Source organism: Nipponia nippon, unplaced genomic scaffold (genome assembly GCF_047370975.1).
Source record: "Nipponia nippon isolate SJK-2023a ecotype South Korea unplaced genomic scaffold, ASM4737097v1 scaffold_21, whole genome shotgun sequence".
Taxonomy (NCBI): domain Eukaryota; kingdom Metazoa; phylum Chordata; class Aves; order Pelecaniformes; family Threskiornithidae; genus Nipponia; species Nipponia nippon.
In genome coordinates, this window is record NW_028262338.1 from 5,140,236 (window position 1) to 5,158,542 (window position 18,307).

Sequence of the window (18,307 nt, forward strand, 5' to 3'; positions counted from 1 at the left end):
TGTCTGTCCGTATGGCAATTTTCTTCCATTTGCCTCAATCTCGGACCCCCAGCCAAAAGGCAGTATCACAGCTGCCTGGAGCTGGCCCTCAGAGATCACAACAGCCAGCAGTTATCAGAAAACTGGCAGGATTTACCTACGTGAAAGACTGCTACGTGGAATCCAGGGCCAGGAGAGCAAGGGGAAGAGCTGGGGCTGGGCTGTGCAATCGGTTCACACAAATTATTTATCCCTAGAGATCTAGTTTCAGAACATAACTGACAGCAAAATTAATTTTAAGCAGGTGCTGAATAGAAGTCTGTTCAGAGAGAAAGCTCAGACACCACAGCACACTGTTTTCTGCTCCGAAGACCCAACAAATCCTCCAGTACTGACTACAACATATACCATCCCTAGAAATTCCATTTAAACCAAAACTCCTGCTCCAGATATTAAATACCTTGCTCATTACTGACTGTTTAAAGACCCTTAACCCTCACTTCAGATATAGATTAGCTATTGAAAAAATTTCTGCATATGTATAAGTGGCTTAAGTTGCCCAACTGAAAAACAGTGAGGATGTTAATAAGCCTAATAATCCCTTGTTTATTATTTATGGGGCAAAAGCTAGAAGCTGCATTCGTATAATTACGCCCATGACCTTATGCAAAAAAGGGAAGTATGCAGAATTTAGTATCATTTTGGCACAAAATGTCTTCTGCATTTGTATGACAGATGTGCACTGCATCACGTCTGTTCAAAAAAGCTTTTCGGAGAAACGTAACTGGAACATGGTAAATGTTTTTGCGTTTTGACAGTATATATAGATCTGGCGAGGACTAAAAAATTTACAGCTTTTCAGTATATTTCACTATTAAAAGGGAGGGGGTTTTAGTTAATCTTTTCCCTATCAACAAACTGGGCTCAACTTCATTTTGTGCATACCTTTGAATGCCAGACATTTTGCATTATGGGGTTAATAACAAATGCTTATTCTTATGAGGGAGCATGCCAAGAACACTGGGCACATAGTTAGGAAGAAATTAGTTTCACATGCTTCTTGGTCACCTCTAAAGATCCCTAATCAGCTAGACGAAATGAAAATATGATGCATTTCCACTGCATAAGAGCATCACAGATAGCTATTCTCCATGATGGCTTATTTACATGTCAGTCTTGCACTATGATTTCTTTCCAGTCTTTTCGGTGTCATCTTCACAAAATGAAACAGAATCCAAGTGGAGCGGAAGCTACAAACAGAGTAAATTCAGTACACGCTGACAGGAAAAACCTCAACCAAACAAAAACCCCACCAAACTCTCTTCCTAATCAAAAAGATAAAACCATAGTTTTGGCTAATGATGACTTGGCCTTACTGACTGCAGTCACGCATTTGTCTGGAAACAGTAATCCTATGCTCTTCCAGAACTACAGCCTGAACAACCAGACCACATTACGACTGCAGAAACATTTCTGTGTACCATACGAAGCAGAACAGATTCAGGGATACCTCAATACCTTCTCTACATTGCAAGCAAGAGCACACTTGGAATTAATCTAGAGAAATATCATGACACTCATACGTTAACGGGTAGCTGCATTACCAAGATTCACTTCACTTGCTGTGTGTTAAGCTGTCTTTAACATGTTTTATTAATATAATACTTTCGTCATTCAAACATTAGTAAAAAAATCTCTGCTATCCTTAGTCACCTAAATGTTACATGTTCAAAATAGAAGGGATTGCAGAAACTCCTTCTGTTGTCAGGCAGAGGCACCACCACAAGGTTATTTATCCCATTCTAAAGCACCCATCTAAACCGAGCGGGACGTACAATCCTCCAGGCTTCTCTTTCCATTGACTACACAGGGGTCTTAGGTCGCTACTAGAACTGAAAGGCCTTTTAGACCTCTCAGTTGGGAGATGACGTTGTTAGCAGAGAAAGGCAGTTACACCACGTGCAGTTAAAGCACCTACAACTTCTGTAAAAGGTTACGTACCTTTTCAGCTGAGTGTGCAACATTGCAACTAATCGTGTTGTTTCTTCCAGTTCTCGGACTAGCTGATTTCTTTTGCTATTCAACTTCAACCTAGGAGAAGATAGAAGAAAAAGATGACCTAAAGCAGCATTTACTATTTAAAATGAAGAGTAAAGGAAAATTCTATTTTTTTTTTTCCCCTATGAAATCCTACAAAAGTTAATAAGAATAACCAGCATAACGTGGGACAGAATTTGGTCAAGATGCTTAGGTGTTTATCAACTTCCAATACTCTTAAAACGTGGAACTCAAACCTGAAAACATTCACAACAGGGAAAATAATTACAGCTGGTACAACAAAAGTTAATGTTTCTAGGATCAGGCCTCAAAAAAAAGTCCGGCACATTTTGCTTGCTATACACTATTGCATTCTTATACTTACTGTGCTAATTAAGGTGTAAATGCTTTCATTTGCTTTCAGTAAGGCCCATGGATGACCAAGGTTTACGTCATTTAGTTATTAACCGTCTCATTATAGCTTTACATGAATTACGGACTTTAGCAACATCTCAGTTTTATTTCACACCTGAATTGGTTTGAGACACAAACGTGTGCACTTGGGTGCTCATTCTCTAACTTAACAGGCCTCCAGACAAGAAATCCTTCTCCAGAAACATGCTATTTCTTTGGTACACTAGAACAGGACCATATTCTGAAAAATCACAAACGAAAGCGTTCGTCTTATGGCAAGACCAGAAACATTTGTTGAACCACAGATATTTCAGGCTGGTAAAAGCCCTGCACTTGAAACATCTGAGATGCCTACAATTTTTCCAGCATGATAAAACCATGAAAAGACTATGTAGAAAATTGGTGTAGTCCGGTCACTGAGCATGTAGAAGAAGTGAAAACACAGAGCCACGGAGAGTGAATGCAACACGCCTATCCCATATAAATTCAAGAGACTGCAGCTGAAAGTAACACTGCCATAGCCACCCACATTAATACATCCAGATTGTAAAGTGCTTGTAGGCAATGCCTAATGCAGTATTCATCCTCACTCTACATTCCCATGAGATCTCCTCCCGCAACACAAGTAAAATTAGGGAGGACAGTTGGCATTTTTTTCAGCTAGTTCAGATTCACAGGATATTCCATGCAACTCCCACAGCCCTGTCAAATACCAGTTCCTACAGGAATCACATACAGGGATGCTCAGAACAAACAACAAATTTTAAAAATTTAAAATTCCATCTGTTGACATTTACCAAGCTCCAGACTGCACAGCAACTGTAGAAGCTGCTGCGAGGAGCTAGCTGCATACAGAAACATTATAGTACACTAACATTACACTGGGCTATTTTGAGCATTTCTTACATTCTCATAGAGGATCCATTTGTAGGAACAACAACCTTTCCCCACTTGGGGAGTAAGACTTGCCGGCAGTTTCTTTTGGGAGATGATGTCAGAAACCTTGTAAGTAGAAACGGTCTCCTTGGAAATCTGAGGGCACACTGCTATCGGCATTCAGGCAGGGGATGCTGCTGCTTGCTCCCGATTGCCTCTTGTCCAACAAGGCAAGCTCTGTCCTAAGCCCAGTAACCTACCTCTCTGTTAGAGCTTTGCTCTGAGTGTCTCTAGCAGCCTGAAGGTCTTCCTCTAGGCGCCTTCTCTCCGTCTCCAGTCTCTCCACCTCTCCTCGAGTCCATTTTCTGGGGCTAATAAATCGCATTTCTTTTAAGAGCTCCTCTTTCTCATTAATTAATATTAGACGATCCCGCTCAGAGTCCAGCACGCCAGGCCAGGCCTCGCTGTCAAGCTTAGCCAGTTGTATTTTCAGGTTTGCTATTCTGCAGCAGAGAGAGAGCAGTTATTCTATGAGGAGTGTCTGAGCTACTGCTCCACAGACACACAAAGGGGAACCACGACCCTCCACGTCTCCCACAGCCCTGAAGAAGGCTCTCAGCTCAGGGACAACTACTCTCACCCTCACGCCCTCCTTACCAGGGCGCTGTCAAGCGATGGCACTGGCGGGAGGCTGACACGCAGAATGGGATTTTAACTCACGTTTGCTCCCAACGGTAAGCTAAGTCTCTAGCTACCCTGCAGTGGCCACCAGTCAGGGAATAGTATAAGAGAAATTCTGGATCTCAAAAAAAGCTGTCAGATATACTCTAGAGTGTTTCATATGCCTTACAGCTAATGACCTCACAGTACTTGGTGTGGAGAGTATCATGCGGTAGATAGCTGAGCTTTCATCAGTTTTATGGAAAAGAACTGTATACTCTCCGTATACGATTCAGAGAGGCTGATAAAGATCAGTGGTTACTCAAAAGTTCAGAAACTAATTATCTCTTTACAATGAGGAAGTTAATCATATGCATGCTGCTACCGGAAGAATCCAACTATTCGCTCAACACTGAAGCATTTGGGACACGTTAAAGAGCTAGGCTACTTCTGGTGCAATGTGCACCTGAGGATGTGAAGAGTCGAAGAGGCAATACAATCCTACCTAAATCCAGAGCCACTTATTTGCATGAAATGTGAAGTCTGTTTTCATTGGAGGTATCATTCCAGATTTCAGTTTTAAGTCTGTATCACTAATCCTTCAGCACCATACTGCATTATCTCAGGCAGGAAGATGATTACTAAAAGCAACAGCAATACAAAGCTAGAATTTAGCAAGAGCTTTGATTGACAGCAGAGGATAGCAGAGCTCGTGGCAGGTAAGGAGGCTGCTCACTCCAACTCTCTGCCCATTCCCAGTTTCCCAAGTATCTGAACTACTGATCAGTTAGCTCCACAAATGATCAACTTTCCAATGCAACACACAGAGGGAAGCAAAATACCAGCAGCAGGCCAGGACACAGAACCAAGGGCAGTAATGTCAGTCTTCCCAAAGGAAGATGACTCCCTCGGCCTCACTGACCTGCGACTCTTCATGACCTGACGGGATGACCACGGTAGTTTGGTGAGAAACAATAGCAGAGCTGGAGTTGAATAAGAGTTACCAAGGACTTGCACAACCAAAAATGATCGTGTGGGGAGCGGGGAATGGGGAGGGCAGAATGGGCTGGGGTGGAGAAATTACAAAAGCTTAGACGGCAAACAAGGAGAAAAAGTATCTTGCGATATAAGGCAAGTTAGTTGCAAAAATAATTCACCTGACTGAAGACCAGAGAGCCAAGGCATACGTGCCCCTTCATGTGATTAACTCAGGTTAATCTCTCACTTAGGTTTAGTAAATACATAAGAAATGGAAGTGAAATGCTGTACATGTAAAATGGAAGCCCAATATTCATCTCGCTTTGAAAAGGGCTTTGTGATTGGGCAACAGAATTACTGGACTTAAGTTGGGCACAACAAATAGTTGCGGGTACTAATCTGGATTCATCTCTTTCTAGAATTTGGTTTATGCTACAGAAGTGCACAGGATGGTGCATGCTTCCTCCAGCAAACCCGCACACATGCAGGCACAGAGCAAACTGAATGCCAACTAGGAAAATCAAAGTGTGTGGAGTAAGTAATAAGATGCAGATCTGGGCAGCAGCAGCTACATGACTCCTGAATGGCCTTGAAGAATAAAGCTTTGTCTTCCAAGCTCTGGAGGCCAAGAGGAACTCGAGCCCCGAGAGAGCCTGTGAAGGATTAGGCTCACACGGACTGCCCTGCCTCCTCCATCACAGGAGACAGACTAGAGATCACCTTTCTGAAGAGAAGCCTCACTTGCTGTAAACCCATTTCCCACAGCAGGTTGCTTACTCTAATTAAAGTTCCATAATTGATAGATATTCAGCTCAACTATTTTTAGGTCGTCTTAGGAGCTGTTTTGTTTTTGAGCGCCTGATTAAGTGTAACACTGTGCTCCAATGAAGAATTAACAGTGGCATTAATTCATAATCCAAGAATTCCTCTGTGCATTTTGAAGGGATATGAGTTTAAGAGGATTGGTTGGCATTAATCTGATCACTTTTGGCATACATTTGCACGGATATGGCTTTTCCACTGGAATTTGTTCTCCATGCATTTCCGAGTCTAACGGCTTTGTTAAACTAACCTCAAGTTTTACCCTTTGTAAATGATCATTCTTTTTCCCCTTCTCAGTTAAAAGGAGGTTTATGTATTCTATTTGTCCAATAAAACAGCATCATTACAAAAGAAATGCTTTGCAGAGTGTCTGGCATTTGTCTGCAAACTCCAGCCCTTCGGCGTTCACTGACTGAGTGCGAACTCCATCATTGCCGAGCCATGCTAGGTTTGCACTGCAAAGAAACCAGCAACGCTGGGCTCAGGTCACGCAGCCTTTCTGAACGGCCGCTAGCTTGCAAGACTGAACAAAATACAGAATGGGAAGCTCAAGTTTTATTTAACTGTTTTCTTCACCTGGAAAAGGTAGTTATATGATTTATTCATTGTCATATCAAGTCTTTTTTTTTTTTTTTACTGGGGAAAGCTGGTACTTATCTGTGATATAGGCATAACGCGTAAAATTTTTAGTCTCTTTGGAGGTCGCTCAGAGCACATGCATCTCCAACAGAAACGTACATTAAGATGTGCATCCACAACCAGTAATTAACGATCCTATATCAGATCAGCCTCTCTTCTTCAGAAAAAAAAAAAAAAAAAAAAAAAAAATCGAAGTGGGAGGTGTGGTCCAACAACTGACCAGTCAAATACCCACCGTTGTTGCAATGCTGCTAAATGTGACGTTGGAATATTCCATCTTAGGAGACTATGAAATACACTTTTAAAAGCCCAGAGTTACCACCAGTCACACAAAACCCAAGCTGAAAGTTTAACTGTTAAAGGAACCAAAACAGCGCACAGAGTGCAAATGCTACACAACCGAGTTGCTACTCTATGTCTGAAATTGTACAACATAATTTAGTTGCATCTCTGATTACATTCATACTGCAGTAGCTATCTCCTTGTTAAGATGTAGCACTGACCTCTCTTTTGACATGATACGCATTATCAGTTTCCACACCAATTAAACTAAAGGTTTGTCACTGCAGTTGCCCTTTGTTTTTTTCTGCAGATTTAATGTTATCTGCTCTAGGGCTCTCGTCTCACCGAGTCATGAAAGAAGAGGACTTGGCGGTGGGTAAGGGGACACGCAGAGATGCACCCCGACAGTTCTGGCGTGGTGAAGTTCAGCAGGACATTCACCTACATCTGTGGCTTTAGTCTGGCCCACAACAATACCATAAACAGGGTCTGCTACGGTCCACTTTCAAAATCTTTATAAATCTAGTAGTTCTAACCTAATTAATATGGGATCATCTTGATTTCAAGGCCTTAAGTTTCACCTTTCCAGATAATGCAGAGCTAATAAGACAGATGTATTTCCACCATTTGGCTCCCTTCATAATAGGTGCACGGGCAAAGTACTTGCTCTTCCGTTGTGTTTTTGGATCATTTTAATATTGTGCTGTGGGAACAGGAACCACTTCTAACACACACCACAAGGAGGAATTTTCACGGGAGCAGAAGGTTCCTTGTGAGTCACTATATCCATAGTATTGTTCCAGCTTAAAACCAGTTAAGGTATTTGTTTCTGCAGCTCCTACTGAAGACTATGCCAAAACCACAGTGCTCTGATAGCTGGAGATCTTTTCATTTTAGCATCAATTATTCATGCCTATTCAGACCCATCTTTCCTCACGATAATGTTTTTTAAACTCTGAGACAATCTATAGATAATCTAAGACAAACATGAGGTATCAAACCTTCTTTAACTGCAAGATGGTGTCATATGCCCTTCATCATTACTACAAATGAACTACTGTGCTGCCTTTGTAAAGTTCTGTTTCTTTTTAAAGAGCACATTAATTATCTCTCAGGTTTGTCATTATTCAGTCGCCCCTCCTTGGAAAAGATACAGGCTAAAGTAAGGGTGCTCCACTTCAATCTGAAGATGTAAAGTCAGTGTGAATTAAAGTGCAATCTTGAGCAAAGCTTAAAAGTAAAGAGCAGTTTTAACACTGAAAAATTAACTACTGCATCTGAGGGGTTAATAATATTAACGTTGTTTTAAAAAGACACAAAGATTTGAACGTCAAGGTCATCGCGGATTGGCAAAATAGACAGTTCTGATAAAATTGCTCCATCTAGGAAGAGAAGTGTAAGCTCACATCAAAAAGCAGCTGGGCACACACAGCCATTGACAACTGCCACAGATACAGATCAATTTTATGCCACTGAGAAACACGGCCTATTGACCATGCCATACAATATACTAAAATGAGAACATTATGAGTAACCTTAGCCTTAAAGCTCTTATCTCTAACCAGAGACTGGAGAAAAATCCTTCTCTTCACATATATCGTAAGTAGAGATTGTACCATACATCTGAAGTTTGTTTTTCTGAAATTGCAAAGTCCCTTTAGAGCACTTAAAATTGACATCACCACTGGTGACGGTTACGTCGCTGAACAAGGACTAGCCCAGCCAAAGTCTAAATATCGCTTGGTGGTTTTTTGTTTAACTATTTATCCATAAAAATACAGGTACTTTCTGAACAGTTGAGTTAGCTATTATCTATTAAAAAAGTAAAGCCCAAGAAACTTTTGCCTAAATTAGCCTGCTAAGTAGATATGAATTTTTAAAATCTATTCTTCATTCATCTCAGATCAGAGGGCAAGGGTGAAAACTTACGTTCTTACAGATAAGCAGACGAGCTCTGAAATTGTAGTCATTGACTATATTTTGATATGTTAGGTGTTAACACAATATACGCTTCTCCTTATCTGACTTAAAGTCATGCAAACATTCATTCCATTTTGAACAAGGTAAGGAGATGCCTTGCAGTACAGTCTCCTTATTAGGAATGAGGAAGCACTGGCAACAGGCAGCAAAACCACTTATGTCCCCACAGGTGTGGCCAGACTGAATTCTTCATGTATTAGTCACTCCTTAGTAATTTCTAGGATGGTTATTTATTTCTTGAATGATAACGTTGGCCCAGAAAGCCTATTGCCTCACTTGCTCAAAAATTACCATGTTTATTTAGCAGTAATGCTGGGTTTCAATCTGAGTGGCACCTTTTCTAGTGAAATGTATCTTCAGAATAATCTGTGTGACAGCCAAAAGCTACAACAGTCCAAAGAATTACCTTCTCTTTGCTTCTTCGTATTGAAGGCGTAATCTCACTTTCTCAGCCAACTGGTTATTGCTGCTGGTAATAAACTGAAACACAAAACATAAAATCAGCAACTTAGTAACCAATCCTCTTTTGATATTGCCTATTGAAATTGGTGATGTTACAAGTTACACGTGCTCTTGTCAAACTCATTCGCTAGTTAAACCAATCACAGAATAGGAAAATATTGCCTTTGATTAAACGTTTCATGATTGCTTCAAATACTTAAAAACCCACAAGATTCAGAGGCTCTTTTTGGCCTACTTTATCAGAAAAAGAAAATCTACCACATCCATCTCGGGCTTCTATTTTCACGCACGCACAAATAGCGTTGTAATCTTTCTTCTTAAATTCTCTGAGACCTTTAAGTGTTGCGTTGCATTTTGTTTTGGATGACATCTCACTTTGGTTGTAAAGTCTTAAAGACAAGGGGCATCCCATCATGCCCAAATCTGCAGACCTTTAGTCACACATGTGGCCCTGACTGAAAGTGGCTGCAAACGTTTAAGGAAAGGTTCACAGGAGAGGCTTCTGTGATGTCCTGCGAGACGTACGATGTACCCACAGTGCCGATCGAGCCCTCGCTGAGGCTGGCACCAACCTGACAGCTATGAACTTGTTGCACAAGTGGGACTGAAAGTTTATGAGTACTACACATGTTGGATGGCATCAAAATATCTGCACATATGCTATTCATCCTCACTTGTAACAAACTGAAAGCCAAATGCATTCTTAAGGGAAGAGTCCTCATTAGGCTTAGCCCATACGTAGCTGCTGAATGTTTCTCCTCGAGCAGCATATCATTGCTTTAAAGAGCTAAGGGAATATTTGTATCACAAGAAGCTACACCTACAGGCAAAATAAAACTTCCTTCCCTTTTATTCCCTCCTGGGTTGTTCTAATACAGGCAGTGGGGGGAAACAGCCGGTTCCCTTTAGGGATACATTAACATTGCACACAAAAATGAAGGTCACGCTGAAGTTTAAAGCAGGAGAAGGTATCATTTCATAGGTACTTGCCCATGCTTGGGAACTCGTACTAAGGCAGTAGTACATATAGTTCAGAGGAATGTCTCCACACACACTTGGTTTCTCACACATTACTCACATTTCCTGAAACATCCGTCTGGGAGCTGACATCCAGGTACTGCCGGGGTAATAAAGGGCTGGAGCTTTCCACGGACACGCTGCTGGCCCACAGGTCTGACTGGGATCCTCTGTCATTCACAAAGCTGTCCTTTAACCTGGCTAAGCTCTAAAACCATAAAAAGTCATGAGGTCAGCTCACTTCTGCTCAAGTACCTCAGCAGCTACATAGCTTTAGCCTGAACTACATGATTAAGATCTGACCGTGTTTACTGTGTGCATTCAGACCCTGCAAACACGAGGGCAGGCATGGCTGGACTGCACCTCCCGCGGCACGAAGCAGCCCACAGGCGCTAGCACACCGTCTAGCCCAGACAGACGGGCTCTCTGCCGGAGATGGCAGACCAAGTGGGCCACAGAGTTTTCATGGCTCCTCCAGATCCGCTCTTTGAGAGCAGTACAGTCACACTGGTTCATTCTTGATCAATAAACCCTGAGACAAACACTCATCTCTAAGCAAGTGCTTACTACTGTTAGTTGCTATATTTTATACTTCTTAATTCCAGGATCTGAAGAACAAAAAGGCTGCAGTCCAACCACAATACAGAACTAATTTATGTTAATAAAAATCTCAATCACGGATCTGAAATACAAAATACTTAAATTACTTATCAGAAATTCAATGTGTTAGCAATGGCGACACAAAATACTATAAAGTCATCCTGTTTCAATACCTGAATGAGGTCTTGTTTTTCCTTCTCGCCTGATGTGATGGCCTTCTTGAGAGCTTTCATTTCACTTAAAATGGCTTGTGCCTCATCAAGTTTGTAGCCACCTTGAGTATCAGACATTTTCATGTCAATTCTGCATGGAAATTTTTAAAAAATACTGTAAGCTAACGCTTTATAAAGTCCAGTTAATTTAGTCATCCTAGATGCATGCATCTTGACATTAATTTTTAGGAAAAACACACTCTGAAGTATAACAAAGAACCCCACTCATCACCACCTAAGTTAGTCCACTCAGAAGTACATAAAGCTTCAGAACTCTGATTTTAGCCGTATCATCTCTTTGACTCCTTAGGGAGGACAAAGATGCACACGAAACCCCCAAAACAGTATGTCTGGACAGACTGCTGCTAGTTACCTTGTTTCTAACCCAGAGAGGATCAACTCAGCCATCTATGAGAATTACCTTATTTTCAGTCATGATTACAAAAACCAGGCACAGACCTCCCATACACAGATGTATTTGCTTGCACAACCTAATTACAAGCTGCCTCATCCTTCCCTCTTCTCAAAGGAATTCTACCGCAGTTGATGTTTTTAATAAATATTAACCATTACTTAAAACGTGCCAGATGTCTACTCATACAAAGGTAAGTACCTGAAACTTTTCCTTCCCTTCCACTCCACCCCACATATCTCCTCAGTGCCCTAAAACAACAGCTCTTATAGTTACGACAACAGGCTGTACTGTGTCATCCGTTGAGCAATACTGAGTAAAACAGAATACCATTTAACTGGCGAGATCTTGGTTCAAAATCTTTTTGCCAAGAAGTCAGTTCTGATGTGGTCAGTCACATACAGGCGTTGATTTGAGAGAACTACCCCCACGGCTGTGTACTGCTTTCAGTTGCGTATGCCTAAAGTATCAGCAGCAACATACTTCAGCTTACGTTATTTAGGCAGCTATTTATAAATATAGAGGGGGATGCATTACAAGCCAGAGATGCTCTACGCTGAAAACAAGATCTTGAGAACAAACTTACTTCTTCAGCGTTTGAAATCCATGCTCTTTGTACTGGAGCTCTTGCTTCATGTGAGCTACTTCTCTCTTGAGTTTATTAACCTGTAACAAGGTGTCACATTTTTAGAATGATACTTTATATGAATATTTAAGTACAGCACTACCCATTCAACTCAAAACTTATTCAGTTTAGACAGTACTCTAAACAAAGTTTCCAGATAATCAGTTAACCTCAACAGCAGCTAACAGCCCTGACTGCATCGCCATCAGGACATCATCACTGCCTAGGGATTTATCCAGTACCCAGATATTATACCACTTAATAAGGGGCTCAAGGGAAGTTCAACCTCATAAGCAGAAAAGCTGAGAAAATTTCAAGAGAGACAGGAATGAAACAGATGTCGATTTTACTCAGTAATCTTTAAAATCTTCCCAGTCATTAAAAAGAAACATTACGCATCCAGACAGGAGTTACGCTGCAGCGATAGAAGCCATCCTCCAAGACAGCAAACTAAAAGGCCCCACTGCATGAGTAACACAGCAGGATGATAATACGTATTGTAAATCCACTGACCCTACAGCTTGCTGTTTTATATTCCTCCACAGAGGCCAGATTGACCTACTTTACGTTAGTCCTTTCTTCCTCCCAAACCGAGCTCTGCATGAGAGCGCAGGCTGCCGCTGCTAACAACCCGCACTAAGCCCAGGACAAAACAGCTGCCAGTCTCTGGAGAGAACTCGCAGCTCTCCAGCGCTGTGGCACACCAAGGAGCCAGCGCACAGCTGAACGCCCCACAGCGTACCCGTACAGCAGTATGTACTGCCAGCTTCCAAGGAAGTCTAAAGTCTAAGGGGGAAAAAAAAAAAAAAAAAGTGTTTCAAACTCTTAAGACAGCAACGTTTGAGAATTCTGATAATTTATCTCCTAGGTTAAGAATGGCAACATGAGCTCTTTCAACCGCTTTGGCATCTCCTTTTTAGAATTTGCCATGAGAACTGGAAATATCTGAAGATTACTCGTGGCAAGCAAAGGTCCGTTCGTACTACTTACCCTGGATTTTGTAGTAGCAATCTCCGCCTTGAGGATCTCCGGGTCATACTTGGAACTTGACGATGAGCCAGAGAGCACTAGAACAAATACAACAACACCCAGTTTAGCAGCTCTGCCTTCCTCCCCACCCTTCTACCAGCCCCACCACAAATCAAGACCTCCCATCACCCCTGCACACCCAGATCTCCACGCATTGCTGCTGTAGGCCTTCTACCCATTTTCCAGATCTCTTCTGACCCCTCAAAGGCAGGGAAAGGCAATAGTCCACTCAAGTACTCCACAAAAAGCGTATACTAAAGAGGCCAGAGCATGTCCTGCCTCTGCAAAGTCTTGATTTGTTCCAGGTTAACACACTTAACTCAGACTCCCAAACACGTTTACTCCATTCAATAGTGTGCCTTCCTGCATTTCCAAAGGCATTTAACAGAACTGAAGGGACAGGCATTGTATAGACATTATTTTTTTTAAGACTTTCTCGTTGAGTAAACAATCCACTGAATGTTTAGAAACAAAGAAAAGCAAAGAATGAGAAGAAACTGAAAAACGTGATGCAAGCCTTCTCACAGCCTTGAGGACATAAGCAATCATACAATGTGTCACACTGGATTAAATCAATGTCCCATTAAGAGCAGAATTCTCTTCTCAGCAGCAGTTAAAACCCTTCTGCTTCAGAAGGTACAGAAACTCCCCAACGTGCAATGTTGTTAGAGGTAGCTGTAGGCAAGGGAGACGTTTTGATCCTTGCAGCCATCAGTTTATGCCCTATAAAACATGGGAAAGCATTTCTAGTTCTTTCTGTTTGGTTGTGTTTTTAAGGACAGATTGCGTCATGCCAATGTAATTCATGTTGACGGTGTTCTTAGTGTACCGCTTTGGTACACCAGTGCTTAGGTAGAATGCTCTTAAGAAAAGACCAAAAACTGTACTTAAGAGATGACGGACAAGGACCCTAGTCAAATAAGAATCCTTCAGCTGACAGAAAACTACTTAAATACTTTTTAACATCAGGCATAGGATTAGCCAGTGGAATTCACTGCCATAAGATATAACTCAGCAAGACTGAAGCAGGGGAAGGTCAGTCCATTGATCTGGCTAGCAAGAACATAAAAAGTTTGCAATACTATGGATTATTAAAAAAAGTTCTGGAAGACTTGCAGGAAATAAATCCTCTTCTGGACATTTTCCAGCTCCTAACTAGTTAAAAATAAGGAGGAAATTTGGCCTTCTGTAAACATTTCTGCACTAACTCTTGAAGCAACGGGTATTGATATTTACTGGGTGACAAAGAATATGGAGCACAAAACAATATTTTTCATGCACAGAGAGATAAGCCACCAATGTTAGCTTTTACATGGTGTAAAATACAGACCCTTAGCTCCCCGAGACAGTCACTCAACTACCTGGGATGTTAAACTCCAAAAGGGCCTGGGAATGCTATTTGAGATGAGCCTTCTTGCCTTGTTTCTATACTTTGGACAGGGGAATTCATTTTTTCACATTAAGCCAACCACCACATTTTTTCACATTTGTTGAAGCCCATGCTGAAAATCTGCACACTGACTCCAGGGAGCGAGCCAACCACAATAGTGTTTCATACAATTATCCTTTACCAAATAGGTGCGAGGCAGCTATCGCTTTTGAGACAAACTGAGCAAATGTGGAGAGTGACATGGCATAACACATCCCAGTGCTCTATCAGAGGACCAGCTTCAAGTATTTTACTGTCCTAGTGGGTTCATGACTGAGAAAGTCACTGGATAAGAGTTCACTAGCTACTCACAGCTGGTCTGAGAGCCCAGTTTGTGCTCCCAAACATCATGCAGCTGCCGATATTCTTGCTGGGCCAATTCAAGCCTCTGCTGTTTCACTTGATAGATCTCCTTCTGCGCAGCAATCGCCTCCTGGGCCAGGACAAGATAGTCTTTCAGCATATGCTCCTGCTCCCGCCGCCATTGCACACGAGGGTCTTCTATCTGTGTAGTTTCTTAGAGACAAAACAGAAGGAGGCAAGATGAATGGAAAGCAGATTTGTACGGCTGCCTGGAGAAGCTCCACCATTTACGGCAATATTTTAAAATAGCCCCTTGCTCCATCCCCTAATAAAAAAGTGGAATGAGGACATTTTCTTTTTTTCTGAGGAGGTGACCGCTGCTCCACAATGAACTCCGATGAGCTCTGCCACACTGAATCACTGCATCGAACAACTCATGACAAAATCACTGTACAACTATCCAACTCCTCTGCTGCTGAAGCCATCTGGTTCTGCCTCTTAAAGCATCCACACAAGCATATGCACACACAAGCTCTAGGACACTGACACTGACTGTTGGACTTATCTTTATTGTAACTGCTTTAGAACATTACTAATAAAATACCTCTACTATTTCAGTGATAAACTTGCAGAACACATCACTGCCACATGACTACATTATACTGCATCTGACAACGTGAAAGCAATTACAACTGTGCCCATCCTCTTTGGCTGCCAAGTGGCTTTTATTAAAAAGGGGCAAGAAAACCTTCTCACTCAGATTCCATACATAAGTAAAAATAAAAACTCATTAAATCACAAAATGTATTTGTGAAACCATCTCAAATGACATTACATAAACAGCATCTCAGAAGGGGCGTAAACATTTCCTTCATGGAAAGCAGGCAACAGCAGTAAATCACTGCAGAATACAAGAGGCGGAGTTTAAGAAAAATATTTTTTGGTAACATAGGCAACGCTGTCATGAACAGCTACACCATTTCCATCTCCGTTACCCCAACACAACCAATACATTGCTTTTCAGGTTTCTAATCATGAAAAAGGCATAAGGTCACAGACACGCAGCTAGTCCTAATACTAATTAGGCAAATTTATTGTCAGTATTTGTCTTGGTTTTGTGAAGAAGTGTCCAAAATATTTTTCATTTCTCTTTAAAGGCTATTCTGTGTTCTTGCTTGGAACAGGTTCCACTATTCAGTTGACTAAGTGATCTAAACCGTCTAAACTACCGTGCTTGAATAAGGATGCCTAGTTACTACATAATGAATAATTAATAAAAAGGAGCTGCTTGAAACTATCAGTAGGAATCTAATCTGCATATCTTAAGAGCCTCTTTAAATATTTAGTAAAAGCTGCCACGGTGGAAGGTATGAGCAGTTCCTAAGTGAGCCAGGCATAACACTAACACCGCAACACACAGGATGTAGGGAAGAGAACAGTTTGACAATAATCCTAGGAGCAGAACTAGAAATAAAGGATTTTACCCAAGGGATGGACACTCAACCATTTTCACAAGCTGTCCGTGATCACGCTGAGGAGAAAATTAACAGGATATTCCAGCAATAACTTGTTTTAACAGTATCTCAAGACCCAAAAGAACACATGGCATTTCAAGTTGCAGAGCAAAACTTAGAGAAGCTGCAAAAGATGATTAAAAAAAACAAACAAACTTTTAAGACACTAACAGTATAGTTTGTAGAAGCATTTCAACAAAAAGTCTTTTATAGGTCCTGCTAGCAGAAGCAACAGCTCATGTAATATTAAAGCTAAGCCTGGGCCTGAAAAACTGCCCCAAAATAATTTGAGCAAAAAGTAGGTACTTGTGCCAACTGCAGGTGCTGGTGCCCGCCCAGACAGCGCTACGGCCTCTCGTAGAGGGAGCAAAAGAAAAGTCAGGAAGACACAGCAGCCTATCAACTGTAAGAGTCAAACCCTCGGGCTCCTGTCTCTGTTCTTGCCCCCGGATCCCACCTTCCAGATAACCATTACCCAACCCAGATGGACTAACTCCCTTCACTCCACAGTTGAAGCAGAAGGGGAGAGTCTGCTGCCAGTTACCCCGAGAGCTGCCCCCCATATTCTCAGACACGCAGCTTCCCCAGACCAGACTGCATGAACAAGCACCAGCAACCACAACTCATGACTCTTAATTTCAAGCTTAATGAGTATGGTGGCAAAGTACCCACGACTCTTGAAGTCTAATTTGGGACACTGGGTCATAAGTCTACCTGTACCTATGGCTTTTTCAAGCTTGGTTATTTTCAGTTTCCCCTTAAACTAGCAGTCCGTTCTTCCTATAATCGCAAGAAGGGCGGTGGAAGCTGCTGCCGGGAAACCCTTCCACTGTAAGCAACCAGGAGGAAGACTATAAAAATCGACATTGTCCTGAACACCTCCATTAGGTGGTGAAACGCTGACGCTGCCCCAAACACACACACCACCTGACAAAGTGAACGCGTGGCAGCCAGCCCATACAGAGGATGGACAACGCACTTATGCACTGAAACTGCTTTGTTCCCATTTTTCTAAATAATCATCTTAACCTTTTCAGTAATCACAGCATGAACTGTACCCCCTTGACTGCAGCTTTGATTTTCAAACATGTAATAACAATCTATGAAAATATTGGCCAAGGGCTCCTGATCTGTCCCAGCTACTGAGAAATGCAAAACACATTCAAAAGTGAGATGAAAGGACTACAGAAATGCAGGCTATTACATCATTTGTTGTCTTGTGAATTTTAGCTTTAATGTTGAGCTTGTCATAAATAAATCTGATTGTTTCATGTTTGAAGAATGTCATCTTACTATGCTTGCATCAGCACCTGGCAAGAAAATCAGCGTTTCTTTGTGCAAATCACATTCCAAAGAAGTTCTCCCAGAGACACACACTCAGGGCTATGCATTAATACTGTATTAGGAATATTCTGGGTACTCAATTAAACTTAACTGTATTTATTTTGCCTCAGAGAGAAGGTTAGAAGTGTTCTCCATCTCACTTTTTTTAATGGCTCCTGGCTTTAGATTTAATTTAGGTCTGTCCTTGGGCTTGTTTCTGATAATTAGTCTCAAATACTTCAAGCGTGCAGCAAGAACTAACATGCCTCCATCCCCTTCACACCCTCTGATGACGGTTCCTTCCTGCACAGGGAATCTGCAGGAGACCTTGGGGAGGAAGAAGGTTTTGGACACTCTCCAGAGGATACTTCAACATAAACCACAAAGATGAGCCTCTTGATTAGTGGAACCTAAGTGGATACGGCTTGCTTTATCATGATTTGGATTAGAGATGGCATAAGAAATAGGGTCATGATTTTGTTTCTCTTCTTTTTAACCTTTTAATTGAAATTCTAGGGCAAGTCGTGCAGTCTCTGGCATCCCACAGAAGTGAAACTTAGGTGTCAGCATGGTTTGAAGCCTTCTCTGCACACCCTTGAAGCCTGTGGTGCTTTTGAGTGGCACAGACCAGGGGTAGCTGCCCTGGACCACACAGGGCTCAGATCTGCAACCGGATCGTTGTGCATTCACCCTGGGGCCCACTCAAACGGACCT

The 18,307-nt window shown here is 41.8% G+C and overlaps 1 protein-coding gene across 3 annotated transcripts in view; it reads right to left on the bottom strand.

Annotated features, from left to right (window-relative positions):
- The window catches only part of WWC1 (WW and C2 domain containing 1), a 73,782-nt gene that overhangs the window by 17,953 nt on the left and 37,522 nt on the right, over positions 1–18,307 (bottom strand). For 2 of the 3 annotated variants that reach the window (XM_087760148.1, XM_087760151.1), the window contains 8 exons: positions 14,766–14,969; positions 12,986–13,062; positions 11,957–12,036; positions 10,920–11,049; positions 10,208–10,354; positions 9,074–9,147; positions 3,567–3,809; positions 1,981–2,070 (listed from right to left, as the gene is read on the bottom strand). In XM_087760148.1, coding sequence (XP_087616274.1) covers positions 1,981–2,070; positions 3,567–3,809; positions 9,074–9,147; positions 10,208–10,354; positions 10,920–11,049; positions 11,957–12,036; positions 12,986–13,062; positions 14,766–14,969 — 1,045 coding nt within the window. The remainder of the gene's footprint in view (positions 1–1,980; positions 2,071–3,566; positions 3,810–9,073; positions 9,148–10,207; positions 10,355–10,919; positions 11,050–11,956; positions 12,037–12,985; positions 13,063–14,765; positions 14,970–18,307) is intronic. The other variant, XM_087760149.1, reaches the window with a different exon arrangement.